This window comes from Esox lucius, chromosome 1 (assembly GCF_011004845.1).
Source record: "Esox lucius isolate fEsoLuc1 chromosome 1, fEsoLuc1.pri, whole genome shotgun sequence".
Taxonomy (NCBI): Eukaryota; Metazoa; Chordata; class Actinopteri; order Esociformes; family Esocidae; genus Esox; species Esox lucius.
In genome coordinates this window covers 1,782,819-1,805,309 of record NC_047569.1, presented here as the reverse complement: position 1 = coordinate 1,805,309, position 22,491 = coordinate 1,782,819, and the positions used below count along the sequence as shown (strand labels likewise).

The 22,491-nt window shown below is 44.9% G+C and overlaps 1 protein-coding gene across 7 annotated transcripts in view; it reads right to left on the bottom strand.

Annotated features, from left to right (window-relative positions):
- The window catches only part of LOC105006653 (fibroblast growth factor 12), a 244,861-nt gene that overhangs the window by 6,123 nt on the left and 216,247 nt on the right, over positions 1 to 22,491 (bottom strand). For all 7 annotated transcript variants that reach the window (XM_029121183.2, XM_029121177.2, XM_034293581.1 and 4 more), the window contains one exon: positions 9,714 to 9,912. In XM_029121183.2, the coding sequence (XP_028977016.1) occupies positions 9,714 to 9,912 (199 nt within the window). The remainder of the gene's footprint in view (positions 1 to 9,713; positions 9,913 to 22,491) is intronic.

Below are 22,491 nucleotides of genomic sequence, written 5' to 3'. Positions count from 1 at the left end.
GACCTTCAGCATGCACTGGGACGGTTTGCAGCCGAGTGTGAAGCGGTGGGGATGAGAATCAGTACCTCCAAATCCGAGGCCATGGTCCTCAGTCGGAAAAGGGTGGCTTGCCCACTTCAGGTTGGTGGAGAGTGCCTGCCTCAAGTGGAGGAGTTTAAGCATCTAGGGTTCTTGTTCACGAGTGAGGGAAGGATGGAACGGGAGATTGACAGACGGATCGGTGCAGCTTCTGCAGTAATGTGGTTGATGTATCGGTCTGTCGTGGTGAAGAAAGAGCTGAGTCGCAAGGCGAAGCTCTCGATTTACCGGTCAATCTACATTCCTACTCTCACCTATGGTCATGAGCTTTGGGTCATTACCGAAAGGACAAGATCCCGGATACAGGCGGCTGAAATTAGCTTTCTCCGTAGGGTGGCCCTTTGAGATAGGGTGAAAAGCTCGGTCACCCGGGAGGAGCTCAGAGTAGAGCCGGTGCTCCTCCACATCGAGAGGGGTCAGCTGAGGTGGCTTGGGCATCTGTTCCGGATGCCTCCTGAACGCCTTCCTGGGAAGGTGTTTCCGGGCCCGTCCCACCAGGAGGAGACCCCGGGGAAGACCTAGGACACGCTGGAGGGACTATGTCTCCCGGCTGGCCTGGGAACGCCTCGGTGTCCCCCCGGAAGAGCTAGAGGAAGTGTCTAGGGAAAGGGAAGTCTGGGCATCTCTGCTTATACTGCTGCCCCCGCGACCCGGCCCCAGATAAGCGGAAGAAGATGGATGGATGGAACTTCATTCATCTATAAGGCATTGGTGCAGAACCGCTTTCTGACCCATGAGAAATTGCAAAATGCTCTAATAGTTTTTTTACCTAACTAATTAAGCTTTAATAAGGCAGTATTAAATGTCTCTGGACATTTTATATTGCTTATCCTGTGTTAGCAGCAAAGCTAGTGGTTGTGATTCTGCGCTGCTAGGTGCTAGTCCTTGAGCTCTGCACTGTGATGTCTTTTGATGTTTTATCAAATTGCTTGTGTTAAATTAGTGTTTTTCCTTTTGTTTTCTTGACAATTTAGCACAGCAGAGCTTGCACTCAGCTCTACTTGGGTCATCTCCGGCTTCCCGCTCTACCAATCTGAGTTCTATATTCTATACTTATGCGGCCAGAGGCGATACAACCATCAAGTTTCACTTAATGTTTCCATGATGTAGCATTGGTGCGTGGCATTGGCATATTTCTATGAGTAGGAGTACAAGAACATGAGCCCAGTATTGGCCTGATACTGGTATCAGTATTGGTGCATCCCCTACACCAGAGGGCATCACATGGCGCTGAAAATTGTTGCTCAAGCTGTTTTTGGTCCAGGGTTCACTCACTCTGCACAAGTTGCCAACTCTGGATCCAGAAAAAGAGCCCCTGAACATCATGCTTCCTCCATCTTTGACAGTTGGTGTCACACACTTGAGGAACCATCCTTATGCATTCTTGACAGCATGCATGATTAACCAACAATTTTAAATGTTGTATTAATCGGTTCCTAGGACCTTCAGTTGTCTACTGGCATTGCTTCATGGCCCAGAGGCAAGCCTCTTTTTATTATTTTACCATATTAGCAAGGGCTTTTCTTTTCTGCTTCTCGACCTGTCAAACCTGCAACTCAGTCTTCTCTTCACAGTTGGAACTGAGGCTAACTTTGACGAATGTTAAGCCTGTGATTGAAGCTATTGTAATGTGAGCCGCCTATCATGCAAACTGTTGACTCGTCTTGTCTTTCTGATTCTGTTGTGACTTTGGGTCTGCAAGACTTATTCCCCCTCAGAGTTTCCTCCAGCTTCCAATTGCCATTTGATGGTGTAGGAAACTGTACTCACTCTGCTTACTTTGCAACTTCTATACAGGAAAGACCTACACTTTAAGCATTAATAGGTTTTTGTCTTCCTTTATTGCCTTTTTCTCGCCATTATGATGGCAATATGTTACTTCTTGGAGTACAATACAGACCAAATAATGCTTAAGAGGGTGTAGTAACACATTCTGTTCCAACACTGCTTTTAGAGTTTGTAAGAAATCTTTTTTTTGTGTAGATTATTCATTAATGTCAACCAAGTAAATGGTGAATAGTGTCATTATTAGCATAATTTCTGCACCCCCCCCTTTTTTATTTTTTTCTAATGCATAATTTCACACTCAATCACACAAACAATAAAAAAAGATACAAAATACAGAGAGACAATCAGAATACTATGTAAGTGGTGCGACATCCCTTGCTTTCATATCCGGGAGATGTGAGGGCCCACACTTGCATTCCATTTTTAGAGCTGTACATAATTTTTCAGTTTTTGGTAACAATCTTTTATGTTTTTCTTTCTTTTACCTCTGGCAGTTTACCACTTACTTTAGTACCATTTCAGGTTATTCACTGGTCTTGAACTGCTTCAATTTCAATAGAAAATTTAAAAATGGGGTTGTTCTAAAACGTTTGACCGGTAGTATATATTGCTATTTGAATCAAGAAGTGCACAAAACAAAACAGATTTTTTCTCTTCCTGAATTTACAGTAACTTATTTGGAAGAGAGACCTAACCTGCTATGAAAAAAGCGAAAATGTCTTACTCTAGAACTGTTATTTGATAACATTGTCAGAACGGGCGGCTGGGAAACTCCCGCAGTTAACACGAGGTGGGGAGCCCCCACATCCCAAGGCCCACCCTGTAGAGCAAAGAATAAGCTAGGCCTATAAAAAAAATAAAGAAGCAAAAAACTTTGCGAGAAAACTCCGCTTGTTGAGAGTCCCTGAGTTTCAATTGCAAGGTAAAGGAATCCCGTGAAGTAAGCTATATAACAGTCAAAAGGGGGTTAAATAGACTAGAAATCCCTGATTCTGGCAACAGCCTTTGCATATCTTATGTGCATTACGCCATTACGCCGCTTTCAAAATTGCTAATCATTATGTTTTGATACAGACATGCTCATAAAGTTTGCATACCCTGGCAGAAATTGTGAAATTCTGGCATTGATTTAGAAAATATGACTGATCATGCAAAAAAACTGTCTTATTTAATTTAAGGATAGTGATCATATGAAGCGATTTATTATCACATAGTTGTTTGGCTCCTTTTTAAATCATAATGATAACAGAAATCACACAAAGGGCCCTGATCAAAAGTTTACATACCCTTGAATGTTTGGCCTTGTTACAGACACACAAGGTGACACACAAAGGTGAAAATGGCAATTGAAGGTGAATTTCACAAAACCTGTGGCTTTTTAAATTGCAATTAGTGTCGGTGTATAAATAGTCAGTGAGTTTGTTAGCTCTCATGTGGATGCACTGAGCAGGCTAGATACTGAACCATGGGGAGCAGAAAATAACTGTCAAAAGACCTGCATAACAAGGTAATGGAACGTAATAAATATGGAAAAGGATATAAAAAGATATCCAAAGCCTTGCAAATGCCAGTCTGTACTGTTCAATAACTTATTAAGAAGTGGAAAATTCAGCGATCTCTTGATACCAAGTCAAGGTCAGGTAGACAAAGAAATGAATTCAGCCAAAACTGCCAGAAGAATTGTTCGGGATACAAAGAAAAACCCACAGATAACCTTAGGAGAAATACAGAGCTGCTCTGGAAAAAGATGGTGTGGTTGTTTCAAGGAGCACAATACGACAATACTTTAACAAAAATGGGCTGCATGGTCGAGTTGCCAGAAAGAAGCCTTTACTGCGGCAGTGCCACAATAAAGCCTGGTTCCAAATATGCCCGATGACACCTTGACATGCTTCACAGCTTCTGATACATTGTAATTTGGAGTGACGAGACCAAAATAGAGCTTCATGGTCACAATCATAAGCACTAGGTTTGGAAAGGTCAACAAGGTCTATAGTGAACAGAATACCATCCCCACTGTAAAGCATGGCGGTGGCTCACTGATGTTTTGGGGGTGTGTGAGCTCAAAAGGCATGGGGAATCATGAGAAAATGTATGGCAAGATGAATGCAGCATGTATTCAGAAAATACTGGCAGACAATTTGCATTCTTCTGCACGAAAGCTGCGCATGGGACACTCTTGGACCTTCCAGCACGACAATGACATGACAAGCATAAGGCCAGGTTGACATTCCAGTGGTTACAGTAGAAAAAGGTGAAGGTTCTGGAGTGGCCATCACAGTCTCCTGAACTTAATATCATCGAGCCACTCTGGGGAGATCTCAAATGTGTGGTTCATGCAAGACGACCCATAGACTTTGCATGACCCGGAGGCACTTTGCCAAGATGAATGGGCAGCTTTACCACCTGCAAGAATTCGGGGGCCTCATAGACAATTATTACAAAAGGCTGCACGCTGTCATTGATGCTAAAGGGGGCTATAACAGTATTAAGAACTAAGGGTATGCAGACAGGGGTCAGTTAATTTCTTTCTTGGCTGCCACGTTTTGTTTTATGATTGTGCCATTCTGTTATGACCTACAGTTGAATGTGAATCCCATAAGAAATAAACAACATGTGTTTTGCCTGCTCACCCATGTTTTGTTTACAAATGGTACATAAATTACCATTTCTCCAAGGGTATGCAAACTTTTGAGCATAACTGTAATTACCCTAGTTGGCTAGGAGGATTTTGGAAAGAGAGGTTCTCAGTGTTTTTTTTCATGATTCCACAGATAGACCTCTGAAAGCGCATCATCCCAATATATACGCACAGAGAAATGAAGTGGTTTGGTGACTGGAGGCGTGAATATACCCTAAATTGTTAACTATCAAAATGTTTTTGAATCTTCTCCTGTTCTCCCCTCGTTCTCGCATCGCATCGCATCGCATCATCTTCCGCTTAATCCGGGGCCGGGTCGCGGGGGCAGCAGTCTAAGCAGGGATGCCCAGACTTCCCTCTCCCCAGACACTTCCTCCAGCTCTTCCGGGGGGACACCGAGGCGTTCCCAGGCCAGCCGGGAGACATAGTCCCTCCAGCGTGTCCTAGGTCTTCCCCGGGGTCTCTTCCCGGTGGGACGGGACCGGAACACCTTCCCAGGAAGGCGTTCCGGAGGCATCCGAAACAGATGCCCAAGCCACCTCAGCTGACCCCTCTCGATGTGGAGGAGCAGCGGCTCTACTCTGAGCTCCTCCCGGGTGACCGAGCTTCTCACCCTATCTCTAAGGGATCGCCCAGCCACCCTGCGGAGAAAGCTCATTTCGGCCGCCTGTATCCGGGATCTTGTCCTTTCGGTCATGACCCAAAGCTCATGACCATAGGTGAGAGTAGGAACGTAGATTGACCGGTAAATCGAGAGCTTCGCCTTACGGCTCAGCTCTTTCTTCACCACGACAGACCGATACATCGACCGCATTACTGCAGAAGCTGCACCGATCCGTCTGTCAATCTCCCGTTCCATCCTTCCCTCACTCGTGAACAGGACCCCTAGATACTTAAACTCCTCCACTTGAGGCAGGCACTCTCCACCAACCTGAAGTGGGCAAGCCACCCTTTTCCGACTGATGACCATGGCCTCGGATTTGGAGGTACTGATTTTCATCCCCACCGCTTCACACTCGGCTGCAAACCGTCCAAGTGCATGCTGGAGGTCCTGGCTTGAAGGGGCCAACACGACAACATCATCCGCAAAGAGCAGAGACGAAATCGTGTGGTCCCCAAACCTGACACCCTCCGGCCCCTGGCTGCGCCTAGAAATTCTGTCCATAAAAATTACGAACAGAACCGGTGACAAAGGGCAGCCCTGCCGGAGTCCAACATGCACAGGGAACAAATCTGACTTACTGCCGGCAATGCGGACCAAGCTCCTGCTTCGGTCGTACAGGGACCTGACAGCCCTTAGCAAAGGACCCAGGACCCCATATTCCCGAAGCACCCTCCACAGGATGCCACGAGGGACACAGTCGAATGCCTTCTCCAAATCCACAAAACACATGTGGACTGGTTGGGCAAACTCCCATGAACCCTCCATCACCCTGTAGAGGGTATAGAGCTGGTCCAGTGTTCCGCGGCCAGGACGAAAACCACACTGTTCCTCCTGAATCCGAGGTTCTACTATCGGCCGTATTCTCCTCTCCAGAACCCTGGCATAGACTTTCCCGGGGAGGCTGAGAAGTGTGATCCCCCTATAGTTGGAACACACCCTCCGGTCCCCCTTCTTATAAAGAGGGACCACCACCCCGGTCTGCCATCCCAGAGGCACTGTCCCCGACTGCCACGCGATGTTGCACAGGCGTGTCAGCCAAGACAGCCCCACAACATCCAGAGACTTGAGGTACTCAGGGCGGATCTCATCCACCCCCGGTGCCTTGCCACCGAGGAGTTTCTTAACCACCTCGGTGACTTCAGCCCGGGTGATGGACGAGTCCACCTCTGAGCCCTCATCCTCTGCTTCCTCAATGGAAGACGTGACGGCGGGATTGAGGAGATCCTCGAAGTATTCCTTCCACCGCCCGACGACATCCTCAGTTGAGGTCAACAGCTGCCCACCTCTACTGTAAACAGCGTTGGTAGGGCACTGTTTCCCTCTCCTGAGGCGCCGGATGGTTTGCCAGAATCTCTTCGAGGCCAGCCGATAGTCCTTCTCCATGGCCTCACCGAACTCCTCCCAGGCCCGAGTTTTTGCCTCCACAACCACCCGGGCTGCAGCCCGCTTGGCCTGTCGGTACCCGTCAGCTGCGTCAGGAGTCCCACAAGCCAACCAGGCCTGATAGGACTCCTTCTTCAGCTTGACGGCATCCCTTACTTCCGGTGTCCACCACCGGGTTCGGGGATTGCCGCCTCGACAGGCACCGGAGACCTTACGGCCACAGCTCCGAGCGGCCGCTTCGACAATGGCGGTGGAGAACATGGTCCACTCGGACTCAATATCTCCAACCTCCCTCGGGATCCAGTCAAAGCTCTGCCGGAGGTGGGAGTTAAAGATCTCTCTGACAGGAGACTCGGCCAGACGTTCCCAGCAGACCCTTACAGTACGCTTGGGCCTGCCGAGTCTGTCCAGCTTCCTCCCCCGCCATCGGATCCAGCTCACCACCAGGTGGTGATCAGTTGACAGCTCCGCCCCTCTCTTCACCCGAGTGTCCAAGACATACGGCCGCAGGTCAGATGAGACGACAACAAAGTCGATCATCGACCTGCGGCCTAGGGTGTCCTGGTGCCACGTGCACTGATGGACACCCTTATGCTTGAACATGGTGTTCGTTATGGACAAACTGTGACTAGCACAGAAGTCCAATAACTGAACACCACTCGGGTTCAGATCAGGGGGGCCGTTCCTCCCAATCACGCCCCTCCAGGTGTCACTGTCGTTGCCCACGTGGGCGTTGAAGTCCCCCAGTAGAACAATAGAGTCCCCAGTCGGAGCACTTTCCAGCACCCCTCCCAGAGACTCCAAGAAGGTCGGGTACTCTGCACTGCCGTTCGGCCCGTAGGCACAAACAACAGTGAGAGACCTATCCCCGACCCGTAGGCGCAGGGAAACGACCCTCTCGTTCACCGGGGTAAACTCCAACACATGGCGGCAGAGCCTCGTTCTTATATTTTAAACTGATATTTCCATCCATGTCAATTAAACTGCTCAAACAATAATGGGTTTGCAATAGGCATTTTTCATTGGCTAATAAAATTTTGAAAAATGCAGTGCTGAATTTTTTTATAACTAGTCTTAATTGTAGGCAATATCAACATTGTAGGCGAAACATTATATGTTCTAGAAATGGCTCACTATGATATAAAATGATATGTCTCTAAAACTGAGAGCTATTTGAGTCAAAATAACAAAAACTAGACAAAATCATAAAATGGTTGCCAAAATTAACAGTGACTGCCTGGGTCCAGGCTTTCCTTGGTGTTGAACAATGATCAATAAGCTATACAGCGCTGTCTGCCAATTGTGCTGATGCGATTGTGTATTTGTGCTTTAAAAAAATTTTTTTTTCTCTCTTTTCCATTACTGAATATGTACACTCACCTAAAGGATTTTTAGGAACACCATACTAATACTGTGTTTGACCCCCTTACGCCTTCAGAACTGCCTTAATTCTACGTGGCATTGATTCAACAAGGTGCTGAAAGCATTCTTTAGAAATGTTGGCCCATATTGATAGGATAGCATCTTGCAGTTGATGGAGATTTGTGGGATGTACATCCAGGGCACGAAGCTCCCGTTCCACCACATCCCAAAGATGCTCTATTGGGCTGAGATCTGGTGACTGTGGGGGCCATTTCAGTACAGTGAACTCATTGTCATGTTCAAGAAACCAATTTGAAATGATTGGAGCTTTGTGACATGGTGCATTATCCTGCTGGATGTAGCCATCAGAGGATGGGTACATGGTGGTCATAAAGGGATGGACATGGTCAGAAACAATGCTCAGGTAGGCTGTGGCATTTAAACGATGCCCAATTGGCACTAAGGGGCCTAAAGTGTGCCAAGAAAACATCCCCCACACCATTACACCACCACCACCAGCCTGCACAGTGGTAACAAGGCATGATGGATCCATGTTCTCATTCTGTTTACGCCAAATTCTGACTCTACCATCTGAATGTCTCAACAGAAATCGAGACTCATCAGACCAGGCAACATTCTTCCAGTCTTCAACTGTCCAATTTTGGTGAGCTTGTGCAAAATGTAGCCTCTTTTTCCTAATTGTAGTGGAGATGAGTGGTACCCGGTGTGGTCTTCTGCTGTTATAGCCCATCTCCCTCAAGATTGTGCGTGTTGTGGCTTCACAAATGCTTTGCTGCATACCTCGGTTGTAACGAGTGGTTATTTCAGTCAAAGTTGCTCTTCTATCAGCTTGAATCAGTCGGCCCATTCTCCTCTGACCTCTAGCATCAACAAGGCATTTTTGCCCACAGGACTGCCGCATAATGGATGTTTTTCCCTTTTCACAACCATTCTTTGTAAACCCTAGAAATGGTTGTGCGTGAAAATCCCAGTAACTGAACAGATTGTGAAATACTCAGACCGGCCCGTCTGGCACCAACAACCATGCCACGCTCAAAATTGCTTAAATCACCTTTCTTTCCCATTCTGACATTCAGTTTGGAGTTCAGGAGATTGTCTTGAAGCATTGAAGCAACTGCCATGTGATTGGTTGATTAGATTATTGCATTCATGAGAAATTGAACAGGTGTTCCTAATAATCCTTTAGGTGAGTGTATATGGTAGTTAAATGTAGACGGCCATCAGTCTATTGACATAGGAGGCAGTGGTATTGTATGAGCTCATATAGATGGAGATGTATTTTGAATGGTTTGGAGGAGGGGCCTTGAGCTCCGACATCACGGGGAGGCATCTGCAAAGTCTGGTCTGTTGCTGATTGTCAGTCATTACTTTAGACCTTAACAATGACATTTTGACACCGACTGTTTAAACCATTGTTCTAAGCTTAAAAATGTAATGATTATGCTTCAATGGATTTAATTATGTTAAGTTAATCAGGGACCATTGCCAAACTCTGGCTGAACAATGATTTGATTTACTGTTGAGGACACCAAAAGACGCCGTGTCTTTGGCACATTAAAAGAAGTACAATATTAAATATCAATCTGTTCAATATCACCAGATTGACATCCAGAATATAGTATAATTTTAAAGAACGATAGAATGATACTTAAAAATAGCTATGGCTTGTTGCCAACCTTTTGCAATTTAAATAAAACTTGATCAAATTTATGATGTTGCATTTGGATCTGGTCTTGAGTGTGGCTGGCTATCAGCCACAATGTATTTCAGCCTCACCTTCAATGGGTCTCGGCACAAAGTGTGAGGAGGGCTTCGTCTTCTTCACACGGTTGCCTTTCATGACCACGCCGTCTTTGTTGAGGCCAAGGAACCAGGCCCTGCCAGACTCATGCTGCCGGTACAGCGTTGATGAATAGATTACGTAGTAGTTCTCAAACACTGACTCCTTAAATTTTGCCTCTGCTGTAAAGATGTCCTGATGAACAAAGACAGGAAAACAAGATTTGAGTTCAGATTGCAGTGCTCAAACAGCTGGCCCACCATGTTAGAAAATGAGCAGACTAATCCTAGTTGTCCTCAAAACGTTAATTCCTTCTTTTTACTAGGCCTTGTATGACTGTGTGTGGTAGACATTTTCTTATTCCATGGTACAATGAAATCATATTGCTTATTCTAAGTATAAGCCAGTAATTTTGTAAGGCCATTGTGTGTTTTGGCTCAGCTCACTTGTACAGGATGTGCCTACAACAGATAGCTATAGTGTTGGCTGAACTTCTCAAGGGCTGTAAACATCTTGTTATCTTTCTAAGCCGAAGTTTGCAGAGAACTGACTCTGCTGAGAGTGTTATTAACTGCTACAGGTTTGCAAATCCTGAATGAAGCTTAACTTGTGAAAATAATCTATGCCTTTCCCATTAGCGTTTTCCATGACACTGTGCCAATGTGTACATGTGGACAGGGTGGAGAATGTTATCAACCTGAGCATAAAACACCTCAAGTACAGTACATACACACACAAACAAATCCACACACTTGACATGCTGTAGACAGACAAAAGAGAGCCCTTGCCATGTTTAATGTTTGCAAGAAATTCTATTTGACAATATTACCTCTAACATCAACCCTCTGTTATTTTATCAGGTGGCCTTATTTTCTTGAGCTCTGATGAAGACAGAGTGGAAGACAGTGGGAATTTGGGTGCTGGAAACAAAACAGAATATAATACAAAACCGAGTATTTGTTGGAAAATCCAAATAGTATTTTCCATTGCTGAAGAGAAACACCCCCCCAACAGGATGCTGCCACCGCCATGCTCTACTGTAGGTATGGCGTTCTTTGGGTGGAAATATTGGATTTCGTTTGCACTCATGCCAAAAATCTCAATTTTGGTCTCTTCAAATTACAGCCAGTTACTTACAGGGTAGTTCCTATGTAACTACTTAGTAACAAGAATGTATTAAGAATTAGTTCTGTAGGAAACATTTAAGTTCTACGTGTACTTACATGAAAAAAGAATGTTAATACTCCATAACTACTTACTAAATAGACAGGTGATAAAATACAATTTAGAAAGTATATAATTTGTATTTAAATTCTTGTTCATGAATTTACCACTTGAAGGTTAATTAATTTATTGAACGTTCGAAGATCGAGGGTTATTGGATTAATTGGAACGACTGAATATCTGAAAGACCTTTAGGGTGTAATGTAGAGATGTAGCCCAATCATATTGAAGTAGAAAACAATGGTTTAGAAACCCTTCCCAAAGGCACTGTACAAAACCCATAAGGTAAAATGCTAATTCTGTTTTTGGCCAGTATGTAAACTCGAACATTGATTGATACCGCAAAAGGTGTTCAACAGTTTATATGCTATTCCTATTTGTTTTCTAATGCCTCTTAATATGAAAGTAATCTAAAAGTAATTCAAAGTAATCAGATTACAGAGATGACACACTGTTTTCTGATAATGGCTCAAAACTGGACGGTCTCGACACAGAAAACTAAATAACCCAATCTGACACAGAAAACCAGGAGTGAGGGTGTGACGATTTTCAATGAACAGTGAAATTAAGAGGATTGGAGTTCCCTACAACCACACTTTTTTTTAAACTCACGAGAACGTTTAACTTAGCAATTGTGTTTTACCGGTGGTTGTAATCAAAGTCTAACATTTCAGTAAAGCTTTGAGACCGTGGTAAAGGTAGTTTTACGTTATGATATTTGACAGATATTCAGACATTCAAAGCTCAATAGCCTGCAAACAATTTAAGCTACAAACCCTGGGTTAGTCTCGTTATGAAAGAAAAACGTTGGACAACATTGCACAGGTGTTGTTTTCTCGATTCCGACCGTGGTTTTCTAATTGTGGGAGACATTTATGGCGACATTGCAGTCAGTCTACACATAACCAAAGCATGTCGCAAGGGAGCGTCAGCAAAGGGCATCATCAACATTTTAAAATCTCAACAACTCTTTGACTACATCACCTATAAACTGTTATAAACACCTATAAATATGTTAAACTGTTCAGGAAGAAATGGATATTGGCTGCTCTTTGTAGATTGCTAATCTTTTTTTATAGATACTATAGACATTAATATATTTTCTATGAACACAAAACAATGTGCAGATTAGAATTTCAAAATGCTTGATGCTTGAAAAAAAAGCTACAAGTTCCAGGTTGGGGATACTGTGAGACTCTCAAAGCTGAGAGGTGCGTTTACAAAAGGCACTGAAAAGGGTACAAAGATGAATATTTTAAAAATAACAATGTATTCCGTGGGTACCTCCTGTATATAGAATAAAAGATTACGATGATAATGTGATAGTTGGGACCTTTTATGAACAGGAATTACTGAAAATAATCGTGGATAACACTTTTAAAGTCTAAGTAGTTTTGGATGAAAAAGTACAGAAAGAGAAGAAAAAGAGTCTTGTGAAATGGCTTGGTTAGAAATTCAACAGCTGGATACCATCGGAACAAGTGTTTGACCTAGAAACTGGATAAAACTCAACGTCATTTACATTGACTGCGATCAGCATTGTGGCTTCTACATAACGCTGCCCAATAACTCATCGAGACATGTCTATCCAAACAATACGAGTTCGAGCTATACGACAGAATTTGCCAAAGGAATAGATTTGAAAGGTGATTGGGAAGTATCTTTGATAGAATTCCAATACCTGCATACGTGGAAGACATTTACATGGGGTGAAAACGCATTTGAACTACATGACTCGAATAACGACCAAACTTGGAAATATGAACTCAACACTGGTTATTACAATGGCATAGTAAAACTAGTGGCAGAGCTCAACAGTTATATAAAACCACATGGTGTATGGGCGGGGTATGATGAATTTAAAAATATGTTTCTAAAAGGTAAGCCCCATTTTAGTTAGAAATTTAGCCCAAAACTGGAACAGATATTGGGCTTAAAACCAGGCGAGTGGTAGTACGCCCCATGGTACGGAACATTCCCCACAGATATTCTGGCAGGGTTTAACACCCTATACATCTACACAGATATAATTGATTATCAACGTGTTGGTGACAGTCATGTCCCACTGTTGCGAACTGTACATATTGCAGGGAAAAAGAACAAAGTTGTCACAGTGACTTACGACAAGCCACACTAAGTACCTCTTAGTAAGAGTTAATTTGATGAGATCTGTATTGAAGTAAAATCTGATCAAAACCTGCTGGTTTCATTCGTAGTGGGGAAGGTGATTGCCAAATTAAATTTCAGACCCGTTAAACTATCTTTTAGATTTTATGATGCAGCCTCAGAAACTCTACGATGATCCTTAACGGTATGTTGAATACTACCCAACACAGGCCGGTAACGGTTTACCGGGGTATCATGGTAGCGCTGCAATGTATGGGGCTGGTCTAGGGGGTCTTTTTCGAGGGCTTTTTCGGATGGCAATACCTTTGTTGAAGCGCAGGCTCTCAATAGCAAAACCACATCTGAAGAATGCGGCTAGGAATATAATTGGCGATGTAGTCAACAATCTTATATCACGACAAATAAAACAGCAGGACGGTTCAGGATTGATGGTTTTGACTCGAGGGGTTAGAAAGAGACCACCTGGTAGGACCCAGATAACAATGAGTCGGCGGACCGGAGGCGGTCCTCCAGAGACAGTAGAAGCGTCAGAATGTCTAAATCGCAAACACGTTTGCCGGCTAACCGCCAGTGGCAGCTGCTTTTTAAAAGCGGCAGCCGCCTTCCTACCGCCTGTGTTCTGCGGCCGGCCCGTGGGCCAACCGCCGTTCCACTGCTGTTATACAGAAGGCGGACCTTCCGCGGCAAACGCTATTTTCGAGCGATCTGCCGCTTTTATATATATATTAAATATTTATAGCATGCAGTTTATCGAGAATAATGATTGATCAAACCAGACAAATTTCCATTTGGTGTTTTAAATCCACATTTCAAAGTACAGTAACTGTCATTCAAACAACATGTCAGATCACTGAAATAAATAACAGGCAGAAAAAAATATACATATAAATACACACTACAGAACATGCAGGTTTCCAATTAAATTTAGGTAAAAAAAAAAAACAGCCATACAAGCAAATTATAACACAAACACAATAATTGTTAATAATAAAGAGGTCAGCTCTGGGATGAAAATAATTACCAGCAAGCATAAGTAATGAGGATATTTGGTACCAAAGAATGTGCAGGATACCAAATAAATGGAGGTATAACATCACATTTTCAAGCCATTTCTAACAATAGGAAAAGTGGTAATAATTTAGAGTAAATCTCTAGAGTAGAATAGACCATTATAATGGCATTGCTGACCTGGAGCACAAGATTTACACCATGCTGCCATAAGATCTGTGTCTCTTGTATCTGTGATAAACAAAACTTGACATATATATTTATATGAAAATACGGAGGTAAAAACAGTAGTAGAACAGACCATTATAACTGCAATGCTGACCTGTGGCACAAGGATTTACAAGCTATATTTAACAATAGAATAAGAGTTAAGCACTGTGATGGAATGAAGGTAGAATTTTTGTACTAGTTAATGTGCAATATCAAGTAACAGGTATGAAATAGGATATACAAACTATAATAGAATCGTTAAGACGGAATGAAATAAGCCAATACTAAAGTTAAAATACAAAAAAAAGAGTGGATTTGGTGAGTGTACTCTGGCACTTCTGGCTTCTTGATGTTACTGACTGCAGGATAAAGGAAGTGTTCCAGTTCAGTGATGCTGGGGTGTCAGTAGTCAGCCTAGGTTTAAGGCACAGGTGTCGAACCGGTTCCACAAAGGGCCGAGTGTCTGCAGGTTTTTGGTTTTTCCTATAAATTGGTTCCTAGTTCATACCTACACAACCAGGTGAGGATAGAAACTAACCAATCAGTGACCTAATTAACCAATCAAGTACAAGGAGAGAGCAAAAACCTGCAGACACTCAGCCCTCCGTGGAACCGGTTTGATACCTCTGGTTTAAGGGGTTGGCTGTGGGTCCTTCTCAGCTGTGCGGCTTTTTCTGCCTTCACGGTCAGATGCTCCTTTCAGGTAACGCACCTACAGGGGTTCCCAGAATAAAAGAATAAAGTAGTCAGTCCCTGGTCCCTCAAAAACTAAACTACGACATTTATATCTAGGTCTACTACATGTACAGGTATTAAACTAACAACCACAGGTGTTGTTTGCAAGTTGTACCTGATTGCCCAGTGAGAGCAAACGTCTTCAACATTGTCCCTACTTGCTTCACCTGCTCTTGAAGTGAACCGCTGTCATCTGAAGCTACAAAATCAAAGGCATATGGTAATTCTGAACCTACATTACACACAAAAAGTAAAATATAAGAAAGAGTGCACGTTCTCACCTGCTTGTACATTGCATTCCCTCAGGGCTTGGTTCTCCTCCCTCAGAGCTTGGTTTTCATTCTGGAGTCACTGGAAATCTACATAAAAAAAACGAAAAAAAAACTACTAAAGGCAATATTTTCAATACTGTAAAAACACTGGACAATAAGACATAGACCTAGAATATACCTTCATAGCTGAAAACTTTGTGCTGTACACGAGATGCCAGGGGCGTCCAAGGGCCAATAACAAAGCAATGACTTTCTCCTACTGATAATCATTGACATAAAAATATACCATACCATACCATACCATCATCTACCGCTTATCCGGGGCCGGGTCGCGGGGGCAGCAGTCTAAGCAGGGATGCCCAGACTTCCCTCTTCCCAGACACTTCCTCCAGCTCTTCCGGTAGGACACCGAGGCGTTCCCAGGCCAGCCGGGAGACATAGTCCCTCCAGCGTGTCCTAGGTCTTCCCCGGGGTCTCCTTCCGGTGGGACGAAACAGATGCCCAAGCCACCTCAGCTGACCCCTCTCGATGTGGAGGAGCAGCGGCTCTACTCTGAGCTCCTCCCGGGTGACCGAGCTTCTCACCCTATCTCTAAGGGATCGCCCAGCCACCCTGCGGAGAAAGCTCATTTCGGCCACCTGTATCCGGGATCTTGTCCTTTCGGTCATGACCCAAAGCTCATGACCATAGGTGAGAGCAGGAACGTAGATTGACTGGTAAATCGAGAGCTTCGCCTTGCGGCTCAGCTCTTTCTTCACCACGACAGACTGATACATCGACCACATTACTGCAGAAGCTGCACCGATCCGTCTGTCAATCTCCCGTTCCATCCTTCCCTCACTCATGAACAGGACGCCTAGATACTTAAACTCCTCCACTTGAGGCAGGCACTCTCCACCAACCTGAAGTGGGCAAGCCACCCTTTTCCGACTGAGGACCATGGCCTCGGATTTGGAGGTACTGATTCTCATCCCCACCGCTTCACACTTGGCTGCAAACCGTCCAAGTGCATGCTGAAGGTCCTGGCTTGAAGGGGCCAACACGACAACATCATCCGCAAAGAGCAGAGACGAAATCGTGTGGTCCCCAAACCTGACACCCTCCGGACCCTGGCTGCGCTTAGAAATTCTGTCCATAAAAATTACGAACAGAACCGGTGACAAAGGGCAGCACTGCCGGAGTCCAACATGCACAGGGAACAAGTCTGACTTACTGCCGGCAATGCGGACCAAGCTCCTGCTTCGGTCGTACAGGGACCTGACCGCGAGGGACACAGTCGAATGCCTTCTCCAAATCCACAAAACACATGTGGACTGGTTGGGCAAACTCCCATGAACCCTCCATCACCCTGTAGAGGGTATAGAGCTGGTCCAGTGTTCCACGGCCTGGACGAAAACCACACTGTTCCTCCTGAATCCGAGGTTCTACTATCCCCCTGTAGTTGGAACACACCCTCCGGTCCCCCTTCTTAAAAAGAGGGACCACCACCCCGGTCTGCCATCCCAGAGGCACTGTCCCCGACTGCCACACGATGTTGCACAGGCGTGTCAGCCAAGACAGCCCCACAACATCCAGAGACTTGAGGTACTCAGGGCGGATCTCATCCACCCCCGATGCCTTGCCACCGAGGAGTTTCTTAACCACCTTGGTGACTTCAGCCCGGGTGATGGACGAGTCCACCTCTGAGCCCTCATCCTCTGCTTCCTCAATGGAAGACGTGATGGCGGGATTGAGGAGATCCTCGAAGTACTCCTTCCACCGCCCGACGAAATCCCCAGTTGAGGTCAACAGCTGCCCACCTCTAATATAAACAGCGTTGGTAGGGCACTGTTTCCCTCTCCTGAGGCGCCGGATGGTTTGCCAGAATCTCTTCGAGGCCAGCCGATAGTCCTTCTCCATGGCCTCACCGAACTGCTCCCAGGTCCGAGTTTTTGCCTCCACAACCACCCGGGCTGCAGTCCGCTTGGCCTGTCGGTACCCGTCAGCTGCCTCAGGAGTCCCACAAGCCAACCAGGCCTGATAGGAGTCCTTCTTCAGCTTGACAGCATCCCTTACTTCCGGTGTCCGTCACCGGGTTCGGGGATTGCCGCCTCGACAGGCACCGGAGACCTTACGGCCACAGCTCCGAGCGGCCGCTTCAACAATGGCGGTGGAGAACATGGTCCACTCGGACTCAATATCTCCAGCCTCCCTCGGGATCCAGTCAAAGCTCTGCCGGAGGTGGGAGTTAAAGATCTCTCTGACAGGAGACTCGGCCAGACGTTCCCAGCAGACCCTTACAGTACGCTTGGGCCTGCAGAGTCTGTCCAGCTTCCTCCCCCGCCATCGGATCCAACTCACAAACAGGTGGTGATCAGTTGACAGCTCCGCCCCTCTCTTCACCCGAGTGTCCAAGACATACGGCCGCAGGTCAGATGAAACGACAACAAAGTCGATCATCGACCTGCGGCCTAGGGTGTCCTGGTGCCACGTGCACTGATGGACACCCTTATGCTTGAACATGGTGTGCGTTATGGACAAACTGTGACTAGCACAGAAGTCCAATAACTGAACACCGCTCGGGTTCAGATCAGGGGGGTCGGTCCTCCCAATCACGCCCCTCCAGGTGTCACTGTCGTTGCCCACGTGGGCGTTGAAGTACCCCAGTAGAACGATAGAGTCCCCAGTCGGAGCACTTTCCAGCACCCCTTTCAGAGACTCCAAGAAGGTTGGGTACTCTGCACTGCCGTTCGGCCCGTAGGCACAAACAACAGTGAGAGACCTATCCCCGACCCGTAGGCGCAGGGAAACAACCCTCTCGTTCACCGGGGTAAACTCCAACACATGGCGGCAAAGCTGGGGAGCTATAAGCAAACCCACACCAGCCCACCGCCTCTCACCATGGGCAACTCCAGAGTGGTGAAGAGTCCATCCTCTCTCAAGGAGTGTGGTTCCAGAGCCCAAGCCGTGCGTAGAGGTGATCCCGACTACCTCTAGTCGGAACCTCTCAACCTCACGCACGATCTCAGGCTCCTTCCCCGCCAGCGAGGTGACATTCCTCGTCCTTAGAGCTAGTTTCCGTGTCCAGGGTTGTCTAGGCCCCCGCCTTCGACTGCCGCCCGATCCTCTCTGCACCGGCCCCTTATGGTCCCTCCTGTGGGTGGTGAGGTCCCATGTCGCTCGTTCGGGCTGGGCCCGGCCGGGCCCCATGGGGAAAGGCCCGGCCACCAGGCGCTTGCGAACGAGCCCCAACCCCTGTCCTGGCTAAAAATATGTTTGAAGTAATTGCATTTAATGAATCGGACTTAAATGTATAACTTCGTTTAGGGCAACGTATTACATACCTCCAGCGTTTTCACCCATATGCTGCCAGGGTAAATTTGCTGCTGGTGGTGTAAAGCTTAGTACTTGACGAGCTGGGGGAACAAACATAACAGCTTTAATTTCACTGCAGAGATTGCATATTCAGTAATGAAACAATAATTGAACGGTGCAAAGCTAATGATATGTACAACACACATCGACACCTTTTATCCAGAAAGTCAAGTGCCCTAATGAAAAACAGATTATGGATAAAAGGATTCCTAATCTTAAATAGAAGCAATAGTTTCCAAGACAAAGAACGTCACAAATAACATCACTTACTTGTACTCAAACTCTTGGCTCTGTGAAGTGGAGTCTGGATTACTGGGGAGAAACCTGGTTCTTAGAAAGAGGGAACAGAAATTTGAAAATCTAACAAAGTGTAGAGTTTAGTTACAGGATCACAAATTAAGCATCAAAGCAATACATTTTACATACCAGCTCTGAAGTCTACAGATGGCTCAACATTTTCCTGGTTTTCTGGAATCAATGCAACTTCATGTAGTGATTCAAGTGAATGTCCTGTTTGTCCCTCTCAACTCTTTTCAATATTATTTTCCTTTTAGCCCAGTAACTAGACATTGTGACTAACAATGCATTTACCTTTAAAGCCAAAACGATTGACCAACAGTAGGTCTCTTGGGTGAAGATAACCAGTTATGCTCTGGCCAAGGTATCTGCCAGAAATCATGAACAAAACCGGATTGTTAACGTTAGGAATATACAGTAGCTATGCTGTGGGGGGGAAAACATTATCAGCCAAATGTGGAACGGTGAAATTGTTAAAAATAAAATGTATTCACCGAGTGTTGTGATTCAAGTGAACACAGAATTTTCCTCAAACATAAAAAGTACAGCAGTTCAGAGAATTAGAAATCATAATCACCTTAAATCCATTACAGTAGCAACACAGCACAAAACTTGCTAGCCACAGTGTGTACTGTAACAAAGGCAAAACAGCATGTGCTAGCTAACACTTACTAGCCACTCTCACTACTGGACTAGCAGCATACTTGTTCAGGCAAACAAAATAATTTAAACAACATATATACATCGTTATTTTTGTAAGAAAACACTAAAAGTTAAACTTAGTCTTTCTAGATGTAAAGCTTTTGCCACCTATTATAGCTCGTTAAAATTATACATGTACTAACAACATTGCGTTAACAAGGCTACTTTAGCTAGTTAGGCAAGAACAAAGATGACTACACATTTTAACTATATAAACTAAAAACAATGTAAACATAATGATTGCGTTGCACAAAAAGGAAACATGTACTTACTTAAATGATGGTAGTCGATGACTTTGCTAGATAGCAAACTGCAGGCTGTAACTCGCGATTGAGCGACGAACTGATGCGAATGTGTGTCCAAACCAACAAAGCTGGTCGATTTAGAGAGTAGCCTTGTATTTAAAAGCGTCTTGCCACCGGACGACCGCGGTCCATTAGACCGAGGGAACCGCCAGAGAAAATGAAGCAGTCAAGAAATCTGGCAAGAAATGGGAGTGACTTATTCGGCGGCAAACGTTTCATCCCCGCCAGCAGGACACACCTATAGCGGACAGTTTACTGCCGGCGGCAAAAAGAAGCCGTACGGATATTTTTTGCTATCTGGGGAGGAGCCTACCAAAGAGTACAGCTCGGAGGACACTCAAAAGGAACACGGCAAAGCTGATTACAAATATATTTTAGAAAGATGGCACTTCTACACCGTATATGTCTGGTGAATGTATGAAAACAGAGTTGGATTTATTCACAGTTCCCTTCACACAGACATCTATTGAGAAAAATACATACATTGAAATACCGACCCTATCAGCAATATCAGATGCAGCCCCTCTGGAGTTCTTTATTGCCGGGAATGGCGAACACTACATTGATCTAAACAATAGTTTGTTGTACCTTCATGTAAAAGTCACTAAACCGGACGGAACTAATATTGATGCCGGAGCAAGTGTTGGGGTTATCAACTATCCGATAGTCACCCTATTTTCACAAGTGGATGTCTTTTTGGGTGATCGTTTAATTAGTCAGAGTAGCAACACATACATCTACAGAGCCGCTATAGAGAGCATTCTGAATTATAGATACATTAAAGACACAGTTTTCAACTCGGACGCTGTTACGGACCCTGCAGGCGAGAACGATGGACTCAGCAGATAGTACCGCATTTGAAATGATTGGCCCTGTTCATAGCGATATCTTCTTTCAAGAAAAACTCATGTTAAACGGCGTTGACAAAGGTTAGAATGGTTCTGCCTTATGGGGGCCGGGGATATGCGTTATCGTTTGCGTATATTATCTGCGTCACTATTTGTCAAGAAAGTGTCTGTTTCGCCAGACGTGAAACTTGGACATGCTCAAGCGTTACTCTCAACATCTGCCAAGTACCCAATTTAAAGAGTGTGTATGAAGATATTTAGTTTACTGGCTGGGGATCGCATTTGCAACCTGGAAAACCTATTTTTAGGACCCCTGCCAAAATGTATTATCATCGGATTGGTGGACAATGACAGTTTTACAGGAAGTTACACAAAAAATCAATTTAATTTCAAACATTATAATTTGGAGTTTATGGCTATGTAGATGGTCAGCAATTTCCTAGCAAACCATTCCAACCAAATTACACAACAGGGTCAGCAGTGCGAGGATTTTACCAATTAGCCTTAGCTTCAGGAAAAAACCTAAAAGGACCAAGCCTAAAGGACTTCTTACACGGCTATGTCCTTTAGGCCAGTGGCTCCCAACCTTTTTCAGTTACTGTACCCCCAAAAAGAATTTGCACTGCTTGGAGTACCCCTGAAGTACCCCCTCATGTTCATTTCACTAGTAAGTCTATGGTGTCATGAGTGTTTTCAAGTACCCCCTGTGGAAAGGCCAAGTACCCCCAGGGGTCCTAGTACCCCTGGTTGGGGACCACTGCTTTAGGCATTCAACTGCGCGCCCGACGAGGAATGTGGTCAGCACCTATCCTTGATGAAGTCAGGGAATGTACGACTTGAGGTGAGGTTCAGACAACCACTACCCCACACAATTCATCTGGTTGTTTATTCAATCTTTGACTCCATTATCGAAGTGTCAAACTGGCGACAAGTCATGATTGACTACTATTAGGACAATAGGGTGGAAATGAATACCGCAGAGTAGATCGGTGTGGTGAACCAATTTTCATCTAGGACCCATTTTGTGCTGGCAAGCGACCAACTACCTAGGGCCCAGTCCGAGATGTTGCATCAATGATGATTGTTAATACACACCTAAGCAATCACCCCGGTTAGCACTGGCTGGCTATTTACATCACAGACGATGGCATTGGAAGGTTTTATGACAGTTTTGGAACCCCCCCCCCCCCCCCCCACCCCAGATTTTACAAATTTTCCCAAGTCAATCCGTGCCTTTCTGCAAACCTGTGAGAATGTGGAAAAAGTTCAAAGTACAGGACATAGTTTTAACCATGTGTGGACAAAATAGTGTGTTCATTCTCTATCTAATGACAAAAGGTCTGAGTTATAAAGATATGTCTTTTTATGTTGATGATTTACGAGAAAATTATGCCCTAGTCTCAAAGTTTGTAGCTAAGATGTACCAGAGTAAGCATGATAAGCAAATGTTTAATTCTATACAACATGCTCAATTTTATGAATCGTTTAATGTGTCATCGTTGTTGAAGAAATAGAAAAGCAAATGTCAACTTTATTATTCAAAAATAAAACCATTTGTAAAACCACAATGTTTACATAGTTTTTTTCATGCAACAATTATTCAAGGTAAAACAAACACTTTGACAATGTATCACAATGGAAGCCAATGTATGGGGTCCGTGGTAGGGGGTACAAAGAAAACTTTGGTTGGTT